General features: G+C 39.5%; 1 protein-coding gene and 1 pseudogene across 4 annotated transcripts in view; both read left to right on the top strand.

Annotated features, from left to right (window-relative positions):
- The first annotated feature begins 2,145 nt into the window (after positions 1–2,145).
- LOC107737780 (glucose-6-phosphatase-like) lies at positions 2,146–4,151 on the top strand (annotated as a pseudogene).
- Positions 4,152–5,361: 1,210 nt separating this feature from the next.
- LOC107737751 (histone acetyltransferase KAT7-like) overlaps positions 5,362–12,877 on the top strand; it is a 12,995-nt gene continuing 5,479 nt past the window's right edge. Inside the window, exons 1-8 of one of the 4 annotated variants that reach the window (XM_016549357.1) lie at positions 5,362–5,589; positions 7,091–7,232; positions 7,473–7,652; positions 8,753–8,986; positions 9,650–9,732; positions 9,828–9,914; positions 10,079–10,177; positions 10,276–10,386. In XM_016549357.1, the coding sequence (XP_016404843.1) occupies positions 5,575–5,589; positions 7,091–7,232; positions 7,473–7,652; positions 8,753–8,986; positions 9,650–9,732; positions 9,828–9,914; positions 10,079–10,177; positions 10,276–10,386 (951 nt within the window). In that variant the 5' untranslated portion in view covers positions 5,362–5,574. The remainder of the gene's footprint in view (positions 5,590–7,090; positions 7,233–7,472; positions 7,653–8,752; positions 8,987–9,649; positions 9,733–9,827; positions 9,915–10,078; positions 10,178–10,275; positions 10,387–12,877) is intronic. The other 3 variants (XM_016549358.1, XM_016549360.1, XM_016549359.1) reach the window with 3 other exon arrangements.

Genomic DNA, 12,877 nt, shown 5'->3' on the forward strand with positions numbered 1-12,877 from the left:
CAGCCCTGGCAGCAGCACCAGCCCCTGGGCGATCCTCCCCCCAGGTGGCTCCCTCCTTAGAAACGTCCGCCTCCATTACCCTATGCCTCAGGTATAAAGGGTCTCAGTCTCTGTAAAGTTTACACAAAACAAAGTCCAATGCCACTCCCTCTTTCCAACTGGTCCTGGCACCCTGGCTGCTTGTTTTCCTGCAGTCCTTCCCGCCTCTGGGCACGGCTCTCTCTCTTCAGTGGAAGCTGACACGTGACCCTCCTTCCACCACTACCGTTGTCTATCTCCCCACGCAGACTAACAGTTAATATTTGACGCACGGAAATAAAAAAACACTCCCCCTAAGAGGAAACCAACAGAAGGAATGAACCCCACTCCTGGTACCAAAAAGATGTGGCCGTGTGAATGTGTAAACTCTTAAAGAAACTCAAACACTGCCAAGTATCTAAACTAGGGGTTCTTATGAAAACCCAGCAACAAAGACACTCACTTATAGGCTATTAAACGAATAAATGAAAGTTTGATTAACAAAAGTTGCGCTTTGTATCCGCCATCATAGTGTCAGTCTTCTCGCGTCACTCTTGTCACGTGACCCCCCCGTTTTATTTCTCAGCCAACCCAGCTCAAAATACGTTCCCGCGGCTATGTGCATAATTGACTAAATCAAATACAACATTACTGCTTTACTATCTTAACATATCTGCTTACAACATGCTCTAAGACAGATGTTAAATATACAATCTACTTTGTTTTGTTTATGATTACCTCCTTTCTCACTAGAATATCTCCTTTATTAGACCAGCATATACATAATGCGCACATACTCAACAGCATACAGTATTTATTTTCAAAGCTGTAAGCCCACAGGAACTGACCGTTGTTTTTTGGTTTCAGGGGGGAAAGACTTCTGAGATTGGACATGACCAGAGGGTGTGAGATTGCACTGCCCTGACTAGGCTGATAGGTCGATATGGCATCTGTAAACATTGTGAAGCTCTTAACACCCTGCAGCTAGTGTTCTTGTTTACAGTCTGCTCTGGACATGTTCCATCTTTGTTTTTCCACATGGCTGAGTCGTTCTAGCGACAGATCTCAGAAGTTCTGGAAGCCCATGGAAAATGTGCCATCTCACAGAGTCGTGAGGCTTCGCACGAACAGGCCTCCAGAGGTTACTAGAAATTCATTATTATGTCAATTCAAGGTAAACAGTGTCATATGAAGGTCTCGGTCAAACTCTAATAATATCTTGCTAATTCTTCATTTGCTGGCCACACAACTGAACTAGGACTGACTGAGCTACGGTAAACTAGAATAACATTTTATGTAATTATCTTTACTTCAATATTTGTGCCAGTTTCTTGTCAAAACACATAATTTCCCCCTAAATTTCAATACACATTACATGTTACATACGTATGTATACACTACCGCTCAAATGTTTGGGGTCAGTATGTTTTTTTAGAGGAAAAAAATATATATACTTTTATTCAGCAAGGGTGCATTAAATTGATCAAGAGTGACAGTAAAGACATTTATAATGTTTCAAACGATTCCTATTTGAAATAAATGATGTACTTTTAAACAACTATTTTTTGATCAAACACAATAAATGCAGTAAAAGAGACTTACGCTTATGACGTATATATAAATAAAACACAAACACATTAAAAACACATAATAAATACATTATATAAATAAACACATTTTTCATATTAACAAAACAACTTTAGAGAACAGTCATGAGTCCTATGTGGCCATGCACATGACCTCATTCAACTAGTGAGTGTCTTTCTCGTAATCGAGAGCTACATTTAGCACCCAAAACCAGCCACTTCACTCACATGCACGGCACAGGCCCCCTTTAATGACCACACTTTAATGTTTGGAGACAATTTTCCCTCTGTTTACGCCTGAGAGTCCAAAGCTCAGGTGGTGCCCAGTGACCAGGCAACTGAATGGAGGGATAGAAGGAGCATCCTGAACTCATGCAAGACGTCGCTGGGATGCCAATCCAGATTCAAGACACTGAAAACAAAATGAAGAGATTTTACAAATAGTGACTTGTGCCTGATAAGACTCACAACATTACCCAAAGACCGAGAACATGAGTGAGGATCCGTAATATTGCTGTTTTACAACGGACCGACAGTAGTAATGGAAGTCTTGTATAGTTATGGGATCAGCAGTACGTTATACCTGCAGATGCATTATGGACATGCCCAAAGCTGGTTTACCTTTGTGTCTACAGTGGCAGACAAGCGTACAACATTTTTATTCTTTTTTCCCATATGGTTCCACCTACAATCAGCAGTGGGAGTGAAGCTGGTCTGGGTTGCAGTTGTGGGAGACTGGCTCAACTTAGTCCTCAAGTGGTAAGCATTGTTGTTGTTTCTGTAAATATCCAAAAATGTTGAAAGAAGTATTTGGAGCCAGATTGAATGGATAAATAATAGAATAATCATTCACAAATAAAGCCTTCTCTCAATATTGAATGCCTATATGTAATAAATTTATCTTCACTGGTCCTAATCAGATTTATTTATTAAATCACTAAACAGGCTTATGTTTGGCGAGCGTCCTTATTGGTGGGTTAAAGAAATTGTTTATTATGGCAACTTGACTGTACCACAAATCAATCAGTTCCCCATGACCTGCGAGACTGGCCCTGGTGAGCGTCTCCTTATGTTTCTCATTGTATTTATATAGACCAACCAACACACTAAATCGGAAGCAGATTTCACAGCAGTTTCTGTCCGTTCTTCTAGGAAGTCCCTCTGGTCATGCGATGGGAGCTGCAGGGGTTTACTATGCAATGATCACTTCACTGCTGCCGATTTTGCAGGGATGTGACCCCTTAAAAAGATGGTGAGTGATTATATCCTGTTTATATTTTTATATAGTACTCAGATATCATCTTCATTTACAAGATGATACCAGACTGAATGCATGGAAATGCTCTTCAGACACAAGAAATCATCCAGAATAATTGAGAGATAAAAAGGAAGGAAAGAAAATACTTGCACAACACAATCTACACTACATTCCCAGTCTCCAGTCAGAAGGAAATACTTCATTAGTTACTTGTAAACTCATTTATCTTAGCAGCTCTGTTTTATCACCATAACAAGTTGTATATTTCTAAAAATGCAGTTTATTTTGGGTAGATGATGGGCCAATCACTCAAGAAGATATTGAATGTCATTCTAAAAAATAACCAGGTTCTTCATGTCAGTGTTTTGCTGTTTAATATTAATAATAAACATTTTCTTTCTTTTGCATTTGTGCCATATACAGGTGCATCTCAATAAATTAGAATGTTTTGGAAAAGTTCATTTATTTCAGTAATTCAACTCAAATTGTGAAACTCGTGTATTAAATAAATTCAATGCATACGCTTGCAGGGTCTTCTTTGGGCCCTTTTCTGGGGTGTGCAGGTTTGTGTCAGTCTTTCTCGCGTCTTCATTACAGCTCATTTCCCACACCAGGTCATTGCGGGAGTTGTCTCGGGTCAGTTGCATTGTATATTTTTCATATTAGTCTGCCATTCAAAATTACATACAAGATGAATAAGATCTCTTACTTCTCTTACTCTTATTCTGGTTTCAGCATACAGTTTCTTAAGTAATTGTTCACTTTCACTATACAGGAATCGCTGTAGCCAAGGCTTTTAATAGAGTGTCCTGGATCTATTCAGCAAGCTTGAAGAGTTATGTGCACACCATCCTCTGTCTTGTGTTCATTGCGCTGGGACTTTATGCACTGTTGGATGCTGCTTCAATAGACCCCTACTGGAGTCTAATGAAGGCACAGAAGTGGTGCAATCAGCCTGAATGGGTCCATCTGGACACCACACCCTTCGCTGGCCTCCTCCGCAACACCGGGGCCCTGTTCGGCTTAGGGCTGAGCCTTCATTTGCCTAAGGTGATCTGGAAAAAAACAAGAGCTGTGGAAACAGCACCATTTACAGACTGACCTGTACAGCAGCAACACTGCCACTCCTGAGCCTCTTAGATTCATTCAGACCTCCCACAAGCACTCATGCGCTCTTCTATTCACTTTCTTTCTGTAAGAGTGCCACTGTGCCTCTAACCACAATAAGTTTTGTACCTTACTGCATAAGCACATTAGCAAATGTATACCACAGAATGAAAGCATATTAAACTCAGAAAACACATCATGAGATTGTATTTTTGGCAATTAAGTCTCTATTTACTATTTTCCTCTGGTTACCTGTTTTGAAATATTTCAGAGTATTATTTTAGAAAAAAAAGATTACTTTATATGTTTTGATTTTAATGTATGCAAACTGAGACATGCAGAGATATCGTCAGGAATATCCAATGCTATATATATATAATTAATGTAAAATATTATTTAATATATTAAATAATTTAAATGTCACAATGGAAAGAGATCAAAGAGCTATATCTGATTAACTATATAGTTTTCATTCAAAATGTACGTACATTTATGATATAGTATATTATATAATATTTGCTGGCCAACACTAGTCAAGTCAAGTCAACTTTATTTATATAGCACTTTATACAATACTGATTGTGTTAAAGCAGCTTTACAGTATCAAACAGACAAAAATAGTTTGTCAATGCAAGAGGAGTTATTTTTCCAGATAAAGTCAGTTCATTGATGATTCAGTGATGACACTATTGTTTGATATTTTTGTGTTACATTTTATATTTATGCTGTGATAAATTGTTTGTGTTTTATAATTTTTACACTGTTCAATGGCAGGTTTAGGTGTAACAACTTACCCCATATAGTGTGACAACATGCCCCTCTATAACTGGCAAATGTTGTGCAATGTGCCTACAGAGACATTGATTTTCAAAAATAAACCTATGCTGAAAGATATTATGAATCAAACTGTTTTTTTTTTAAATTGCGCTTGAACTATTGTACATAATAACAGGGGGATGTAGCCTATTACACAACTTCAAGTTTTGCATAAATTATAACTGCTGTATTAAATATGTTACAGTCTAAAAACAATATCAAGTGTTCATCTATTGTAATTATTTTATGTAATGCACAATGTATTTATTAAAAAATGGATATCTGGTTCCAGAAACCTTCAGAAAATTCAAACTCGATGATGAAATGCTTCAAATAGGCTAAAATGTCTTCATCAGTGATGTTAGTTCCGCCATCTAGCGACAGAACTATTACCACAGGAACTGCACAACACGAGCCCTACTTGCTCTTATTTGTGTTTTACTTGATAAACATTTGTAATCAGCTAAAAATAGGGTAATCATAAATAAATCATCCATGTCTGTTTAAAAGAATGGTAACTTCCTCGTGTTTATCATTTTCCGTGAGACCTTTACAGTAGAATTTTGTACCGGAAGTGGAGAGTGTAAACAGACGCGAGTCAGTCGTGACCGTGACTGTCAGTGATGAAGCAGTGTTTCCTTGTACCAAATTAATGTTTCCCTCACTTCCACAGGGATGCATCACTTAAGCGGCCTTCGACAGGTTTAGTCGATCAAACTGCATTAAGAAATCCAGCAGAAACTGAAACTAGTGACTCGGCTGCAGAAGCGAGAGCCGCGGAGAAGCGCTATGCCGCGGCGGAAGGTATGACTGCATCCTACAGACCAGCTGCGTACGTGCCTGTATAGAGCTCGTTCTCAGCATCTCGCACCTGCGTGTTCATGTGTAACCAGCCTTCACCTGCTCGTTTCACACATACTCGAGATCCAGCAGTCGCAGTCATCAAAACCAAATGACTAGTGAAATTGTTTGTGTGTGCAATGTGCAGACGGTAGCAAAAACTGTAAAGTTAAGGCTCTGTGTAATTACATAATACGTGGTTTCACGTATGTAATAAGCGCATACACAAATAGTTCATATTTATTGTGCCTGCAATTCAGACATTTGTTTTTGTGATACAAGGAAAAAGGCTAAAATATGGTCTTTTCCCCCAAGTCATTGTAATTACCTAATATCACGTCATGTTTTCATTCATGCTGATAAAGCAATATTTACTGTCAGGAGGGAATAATGGGGAGTGAGGGAGGTCCTGAAATTAGCTACAAGGGTGTTAAAAGCATCTTAGCCCAAGGCCTTTTTTTTCTAATTTGGTTCATTGTACACCCATATGTTAACCTAGTTAAAATGTTTTGATTCAACCAAACCAGTGACCACAGTGTAAAAAAAAGATTTTCTCAGTAACACTTTATTAGTATAGTTTCATGTTATTGAATATAATATAATAAAGTTATAATTATAATATAAACATTATTACATTATATAATGCAGATCATTAGTTTAAGGAATTAGTAAAGCCCATGCAGCACCTTCTGGGACCCCTGGTTCTGTGTAATTAAAATGAGAAACATATTTTCACAGGTCAGGTGGCACTATCTGATTTTTGTTACAGTCAAATTACCCTAATTAACAGGGTTATCTGAAGCGAATTTTCATAAAAAAGCTTACCATCCTTTTAAAAGTGAATTTGTCTAATTTGTTTCAGTATCTGTATATCAATAAAAAAAGATGACTGTAACAATTTACAATAAGGTTCCATTGGTTAACCTTAGATTATTACCTAGTTAAGATGAACTAAAAGATAGACTAAAAATACTTCTAAAGTAGGGCTGAACGATTTTGGAAAATAATCTAATTGCGATTTTTTTTTACCAATATTGCGATTGCGATTTAATATGCAATTATTTTTTAAAGCTCGTTATGTTCTGTATTATTCAACAAAGACAAGCTATAAATCATTGTATAGTATGACCAACACAATATTATATAGATTAAACATAAATGTTCTTTTCTGTAGGCCAGGCAAAGCATTTATTAAACTTAGTTCATGTTCATTTCAACATTTACTAATACATTATTGAAATCAAAAGTTGAATCTGTTAAAATTCAGTCTGAGCTAAGATGAACTAACACTGAACAGTTCCATTTATATTAACAAACATTAACAACGATTAATAGATACTAAATGTTATGCTTATTGTTAGTTAATTTTAGGTAATGCTAACTAATGGGACCTCATTGTAGAGTGTTACCAAGATAATATTTGTATTTAGTGACCAAACTGGGCTTTGATGTTTTTGACACTTAGAGAAATGCCGGCAGTAGCTCTGAAGGTACAGAGGATTCAGACTTCTCCGCTGAGCACACAGACAGCTCAGAGAGTGACGCCCATGTGGTGAGAAACACCCGCCTCACTCGCTCCTCATTGCGCCTCAGCCGCAACTCGCAAGGTAAGACACGAGACATTGTACTGATCACTTACTAAGAGCTCTTCAGTAAAAGTATGATTTACTAATAATGAGGCAAACAAGAACTTTGGGCTGTAGGAATAATGAAATTATCATGTGATTTTTTACCCAAAAGAAACAATAATTGAAATCTGAGGTGATGGGTTGATAGGTAGGAAGCATGATGGATGGAGAACAACAAACAAAAGAATGAACGAACAAACCTGAGAGCTTTGTTTCTAGATTCCAGTCCTGTGGGGAACCCGTCTGCCTCAGTTTCAGAGGAGGTGGTGAACTATTCCACCCGTCGCATGACTCGTAGTCAACAGCAGGGGGTGTCAGTCTTGCCCAAGAAATACCCCTTGCGGCAGAGTCCTTCTTCTGGCTCAGACACGGAGCAGCATGGGGAAATCTCAGAGAGGGGTAGGAGGAGAAAACCGCATGGTTCTTCACTCATGCCTTCCCTCATTTGAGTATCTCCATGCTTTGCTCTGCTCACATGTTCTCTTCATTAGTTTTTTTCTTTCTGACAAGTCACAGATTTTCCTCAGTTCATATAGCATGTTAACCATTCCAAAGTTTGGGGTCAGTAAGTATTTTTTTTCTTTTCGTTCTAAGCAGCACAACTGTTTTCAACATTGATAATAATAAGAAATGTTTCTTGAACACCAAATCAGCATTTTAGAATGATTTCTGAAGGATCATGTGACACTGAAAACTGGAATAATGACTGCTGAAAATTCAACTTTGACATCACAGGAATAAAATACATTTTAAAATATTCAAATAGAAAACAGTTATTTTAAATTGTTATAATATTTAACAATATTACTGTTTTTACTGTATTTTTGAGATCAAATAAATGCAGCCTTGGTGATCATAGGAGTCTTCTTTCAAAAGCATGTTAAAAAAATCTTACTGACTTTAAACCTTTAAACGGTAGTGTACATCATTTTCATAATTCTTTAAGATGTAAAAATTGAATTATTTGAAGTAATGCATTAGACTCTCATAATAATTCATTTCATATTATTCTGTGGCTTTTGCCTACTTTTTCTGTTGTAGTTTGCTATCATTTGAATGGATACGTACCACTCTCAATTCGTTCAATTTTGTTTTTACATATACACCCTAAATTAGTTAGTTACTGTTTAATCTGTTTTTGACAATATGTTGGCTCAAGCATCAATAAAACAACCTTATGTTGTAGTTCAAAAGCATACAGCTTTTTGTCATGAATTATTAAGTGGCACTTTTAACATGAATGATCATCACTGATACCAAAAAGTTTTATACTAGTGATTACTGATTGACATTTTAATCTCAATTTTTGAGAGACGTGGTTAGTACAGTATGTGGTTAGCTACACCTTCACTTTAACCTCCACTTGTTTTTATTGTTTTATTCTTCCTTTGCTCTGTAGTTACACTATTGCCCTTTTCATTTTATTAATGTAATGATATATTCCTTATTCCATTCTTAGATTTTATACAGTCCTGTTTTCTGTTGTGTTGGTCATCCAGACATTAAGGAAAGTGCAGACCATGATGAGTCCCCACCCAGGACGCCCACAGGCAACGCTCCTTCCTCTGAGTCTGACATCGACATGTCCAGCCCAAACGTGTCTCATGATGAGAGTCTGGCAAAGGAGCTGTCTCTGAAAGAATCCGGCCTTGCTCACCGGCCCAAGAGACGACGCTTTCATGAGAGCTACAACTTTAACATGAAGTGCCCCACACCTGGTTGTAATTCACTTGGTAATTGAATTCCAGGTCCTTTATTTTATTTAAAAAAAATATTTACACTACCGTTCAAAGGTTTGGAGTTAGCAAGATTTTTTGATGTTTTTCTTTTTCAGAAACAAGTCTGTTATGTTCACCAAGGCTGCATTTATTTGATCAAAAATACAGTAAAAAAAAAAAAGGTAAAATTGTGAAATATTATTATGTTTTAAAAAACTGTTTTCTATTTTCACTTATTGCAATTTATTTCTGTGATGGCAAAGCTGAATTTTCAGCAGTCATTACTCCAGGCTTCTGTATCATATGATCCTTCAGAAATCCTTCTGACATGCAGATTTGGTGCTTAGAAAATATTTCTTATTATTCATGTTTCTTATGATTGTTGAAAACATTCATTCTTTGATAAATAGAAAGGTAGAAAGAGCAGCTTTTATTTGTAATGGAAAAATCTTGTAATATTATAAATGTCTTTACTGTCCACTTTGATCAATTTAATCTGTCCTTGCTGAATAAAAGTATTAATTTCTTAAAACATTTTTACAGGCCCCAGACTTTGGATGGTAGTGTATTTGTTTCAGTGTATTAATAGTGGCTTTACTTTTCTTCTGGCAAGACTGTTTTGTGTTTAGGCTTATTTAAATGCTCAAATATTTCAATTAAACTTCATTCCTCCTTCAGGACATTTGACAGGGAAACATGAAAGGCACTTTTCAATATCTGGATGTCCACTGTACCATAACCTTTCAGCAGATGAGTGTAAGGTAATGCTTATGTGTGTCGTTTGGACTAAACCTTTAGCCAGATTGTATTTTGCTTAAACGGCAAGGTTTACCTTAAAATCAAACCTTTTACTCAGGTGAAAGCAAGCTCTCGAGACAAACACGTGGAGGAGAGGACGCTGTCCCAGCGGCAGGATGAGAATCGCCATTCTGCTCGGCAACAGGTAAAACAGCACACCAGGTATTTAACATCTTTCCTCTTGAACCGGTATGTGCCCATGAATGACATTCTCCAAGAGCTGCTTTCAGATTTTATGTGCAGTAACAATACATGTTAAATAAATAGCCTCAACTAGCACTCACATTCTCTGAGTTACCTCCCCTCCAGGCCCAAACAGAGCGACAGCTGCGGTATAAAGAAAAGGTGGCAGAGATGAGGAGGAAGAGAAACTCCGTTCCTCTTAAAGAGCAAAAAGACAAGTATACAGTGAGTGTCACATGCTCCATATTTGCAGAAAGAATGACAACAGCCCTTAGCAGATAAATGTATCAGTTTCTGAGCTCTTATTGTTTGACTCTCTCCAGGAGCACAGACAGACCCATGGCAGCAGTCGTGAGCCTCTCCTGGAGAACGTCACAAGTGACTATGACTTGGAGCTATTCAGAAAAGCCCAGGCACGTGCCTTGGATGATCTTGTAAGAGAGAAGGCCCATCTCATTTTTTCCCTCGTTTTCTCCTTTTTCCTCTCTTTTTCATGAATCTGTAAAGATTGCGGTGGGCTGAGCCTTCTCACCACTGCATTCTGGGTTATGCGATGGGCCTACGCCGGACTCTCTTCCACTGTAGCCTCCACACTGCTGCCATTCTCTCATCTGTTGCATATGGGTGTTACTCAGAGTTTTAAGCAACATACTTTAACTGTCCTACCTTAAAGGAACAGCTCCAAAAATGAAAATTCTGACATTAACTAACCCTGATGTTGTAGACCTGGGTAGTGTCATTTTTTTAGAGCTTGACTGAAAAAAAATTGAGTGAATAATAACAGAATTGTAATTTTTGGTTGAACTGTTCCAATAAGAGAAAACGTCTCAGGTTACGTATGTAACCATGGTTCCCTGAGTAGGGAATGAGACACTGCGTCCTCTAGGGGTCGCTATGGGGAACGCCTCGTCGTGACCCGTGTCTGAAGCATACATTGAAAAAAACACCAACAACACGTTGGCCGGCGACAGCCATGACGTCACTACCGGTGCGACTATAGTATAAATAGATGCCGGGAGAACACATCATCCTCTTCTTCATCTGAAGCTTGTGTCCGAAGCATGGCAAGAAACCTAGAGGACGCAGGGTCTCGTTCCCTACTCAGGGAACAATGGTTACTTACCACAGTGTGGATTTTAGAAAGTGTACAAAGACTTGCGTGCACACTTACCATAACATAGATTTAAAAATACATTTCTAAGGGGCTCTCGTGGCACTCTGAATGAAAGAGCAGCCCATAGATGGAAATGGTGCATCCCAGAACGCTATGTTTGAGAAGTCATCAACTCGATCTAAGGCTTTATAATGCTGGAGTGGCTAGCCTCGACCTACAGCACGATCGTTAGAAATCAAAAGGATAAGCGTACTGCAAGCTAGCCAAAAAACTAAAGTGCATCAGAGAGGCAGAGGAAGGGCCTAGTTCGCCTGATGCTGCTGGTTCCAGGTGCTCTGGGAAAAACAGAGAACTCCAAATTCAGAAAGGAATAGTGTGCTCATAGGCAACCCTTTAATAAAGGGGAGCACTGCTAAACACTACCACGAGAACAGCCCATGGAGCGAGGAATCCAACTCCTCAGAAGGGAGAGAATTCAAACGCTCGAAAGAAAGCACCATGCTCGCAATAACCCTCAATTGTGAGGGGAGCGATGCTTCAAAAGTGTGTCAACAGAGACACACTGGTTGAGTGGAGCCCAAGGCGAGTACCGGGGTCTAAGCCAACTCAGAGAAAGGGAACGAGGCTAATAACGCGTAACCCTTACCATACAGGATTTCAGAAACTGGTTGAGTGGAGCCCAAGGTACCGGGGTCTAAACCAACTCAGAGAAAGGGAACGAGACTAAAACCACGTAACCCTTACCATACATGATTTCGGAAAAGTGAGCAAAGTATAACGTGCACACTTACCACTATCTGGATTTTAGAAAGTGCACAAAGTGCTAACGTGCCCACTTACCACTATGTGGATTTTAAAAAGTGCGCAAAGTGTTCAGCATGCACACTTACCACTATGTGGATTTCAGAAAGTGCACAAAGCTTAGCATGTGCACTTACCATAGCATGGATTTAAGAGCTTCCCAAGCATCTGTTCACAGATACCCGGAAGTACTGAGCCAAACGGGAGAGGCAAGCTCAAATACAACCCTCTAAGGTGAGGGGAGCACTGCCTGAGACAGCATTACACAAGAAGGTTCTCGCAAATGCCACCTATACTTCCCACTCGATGCCTCAGCAAGAGGGGATATATATATATATTTAGAAATTGATCGTACTCACCCACCATGGTTCCCGCGCTGGAGCCCTGTTCAGGAAGCAACTGAAGAAACCTCTGGTCCGGACCATCAGTAAGGTGGTCACTATGAAGCCATAGAACCAACCAAACATCATAGGTCCAGCATAGGAGACTGTAATGCAGGAAGTTCCCACCTAACCTCGGTCAGGTGGAGAGATGGTGGTTACAGGGGAATTAGGAAGGGGAAGATAAGGGCAGATGTAAAACCCCCGAAGGAAATGAGTAGATACTGAAGTATCACTCTGATCCGAACGAAGCGCTGACGCCTTGTCTGGATCACATCCCTTAGGTCTTGGCTACCTCCCTTTGACCCGCGATTCCTCCTACCCCTACCCGCAGGCGGGGGAGGAGTGCGAGCCGCGACACTAGCCTTCTGTGCCCGTCTCTGATCCTTCTCAGACATTTCCTGCTCTTCCTGGGCTGAACTCAGCAGAGCGCTGGCCCCTGGATCAGACGATGTTAATGAAATAACATCATCCTCTGCGGCTCACTCTCGTCCACAGTGGACGGTCGCGAGAGGGAAAACCTCTCTTTAAACTCATCGGCCAGATCCACCTGCGATCCCCATGAGCTCATTCTCCTCCGTGCCTCAGCAGCGGCGGGTCCTGAACCGCGGGAAGCAGATGGCTGCCCCT

This window comes from Sinocyclocheilus rhinocerous, unplaced genomic scaffold (assembly GCF_001515625.1).
Source record: "Sinocyclocheilus rhinocerous isolate Xijiao unplaced genomic scaffold, SAMN03320098_v1.1 scaffold43, whole genome shotgun sequence".
Lineage (NCBI taxonomy): Eukaryota > Metazoa > Chordata > Actinopteri > Cypriniformes > Cyprinidae > Sinocyclocheilus > Sinocyclocheilus rhinocerous.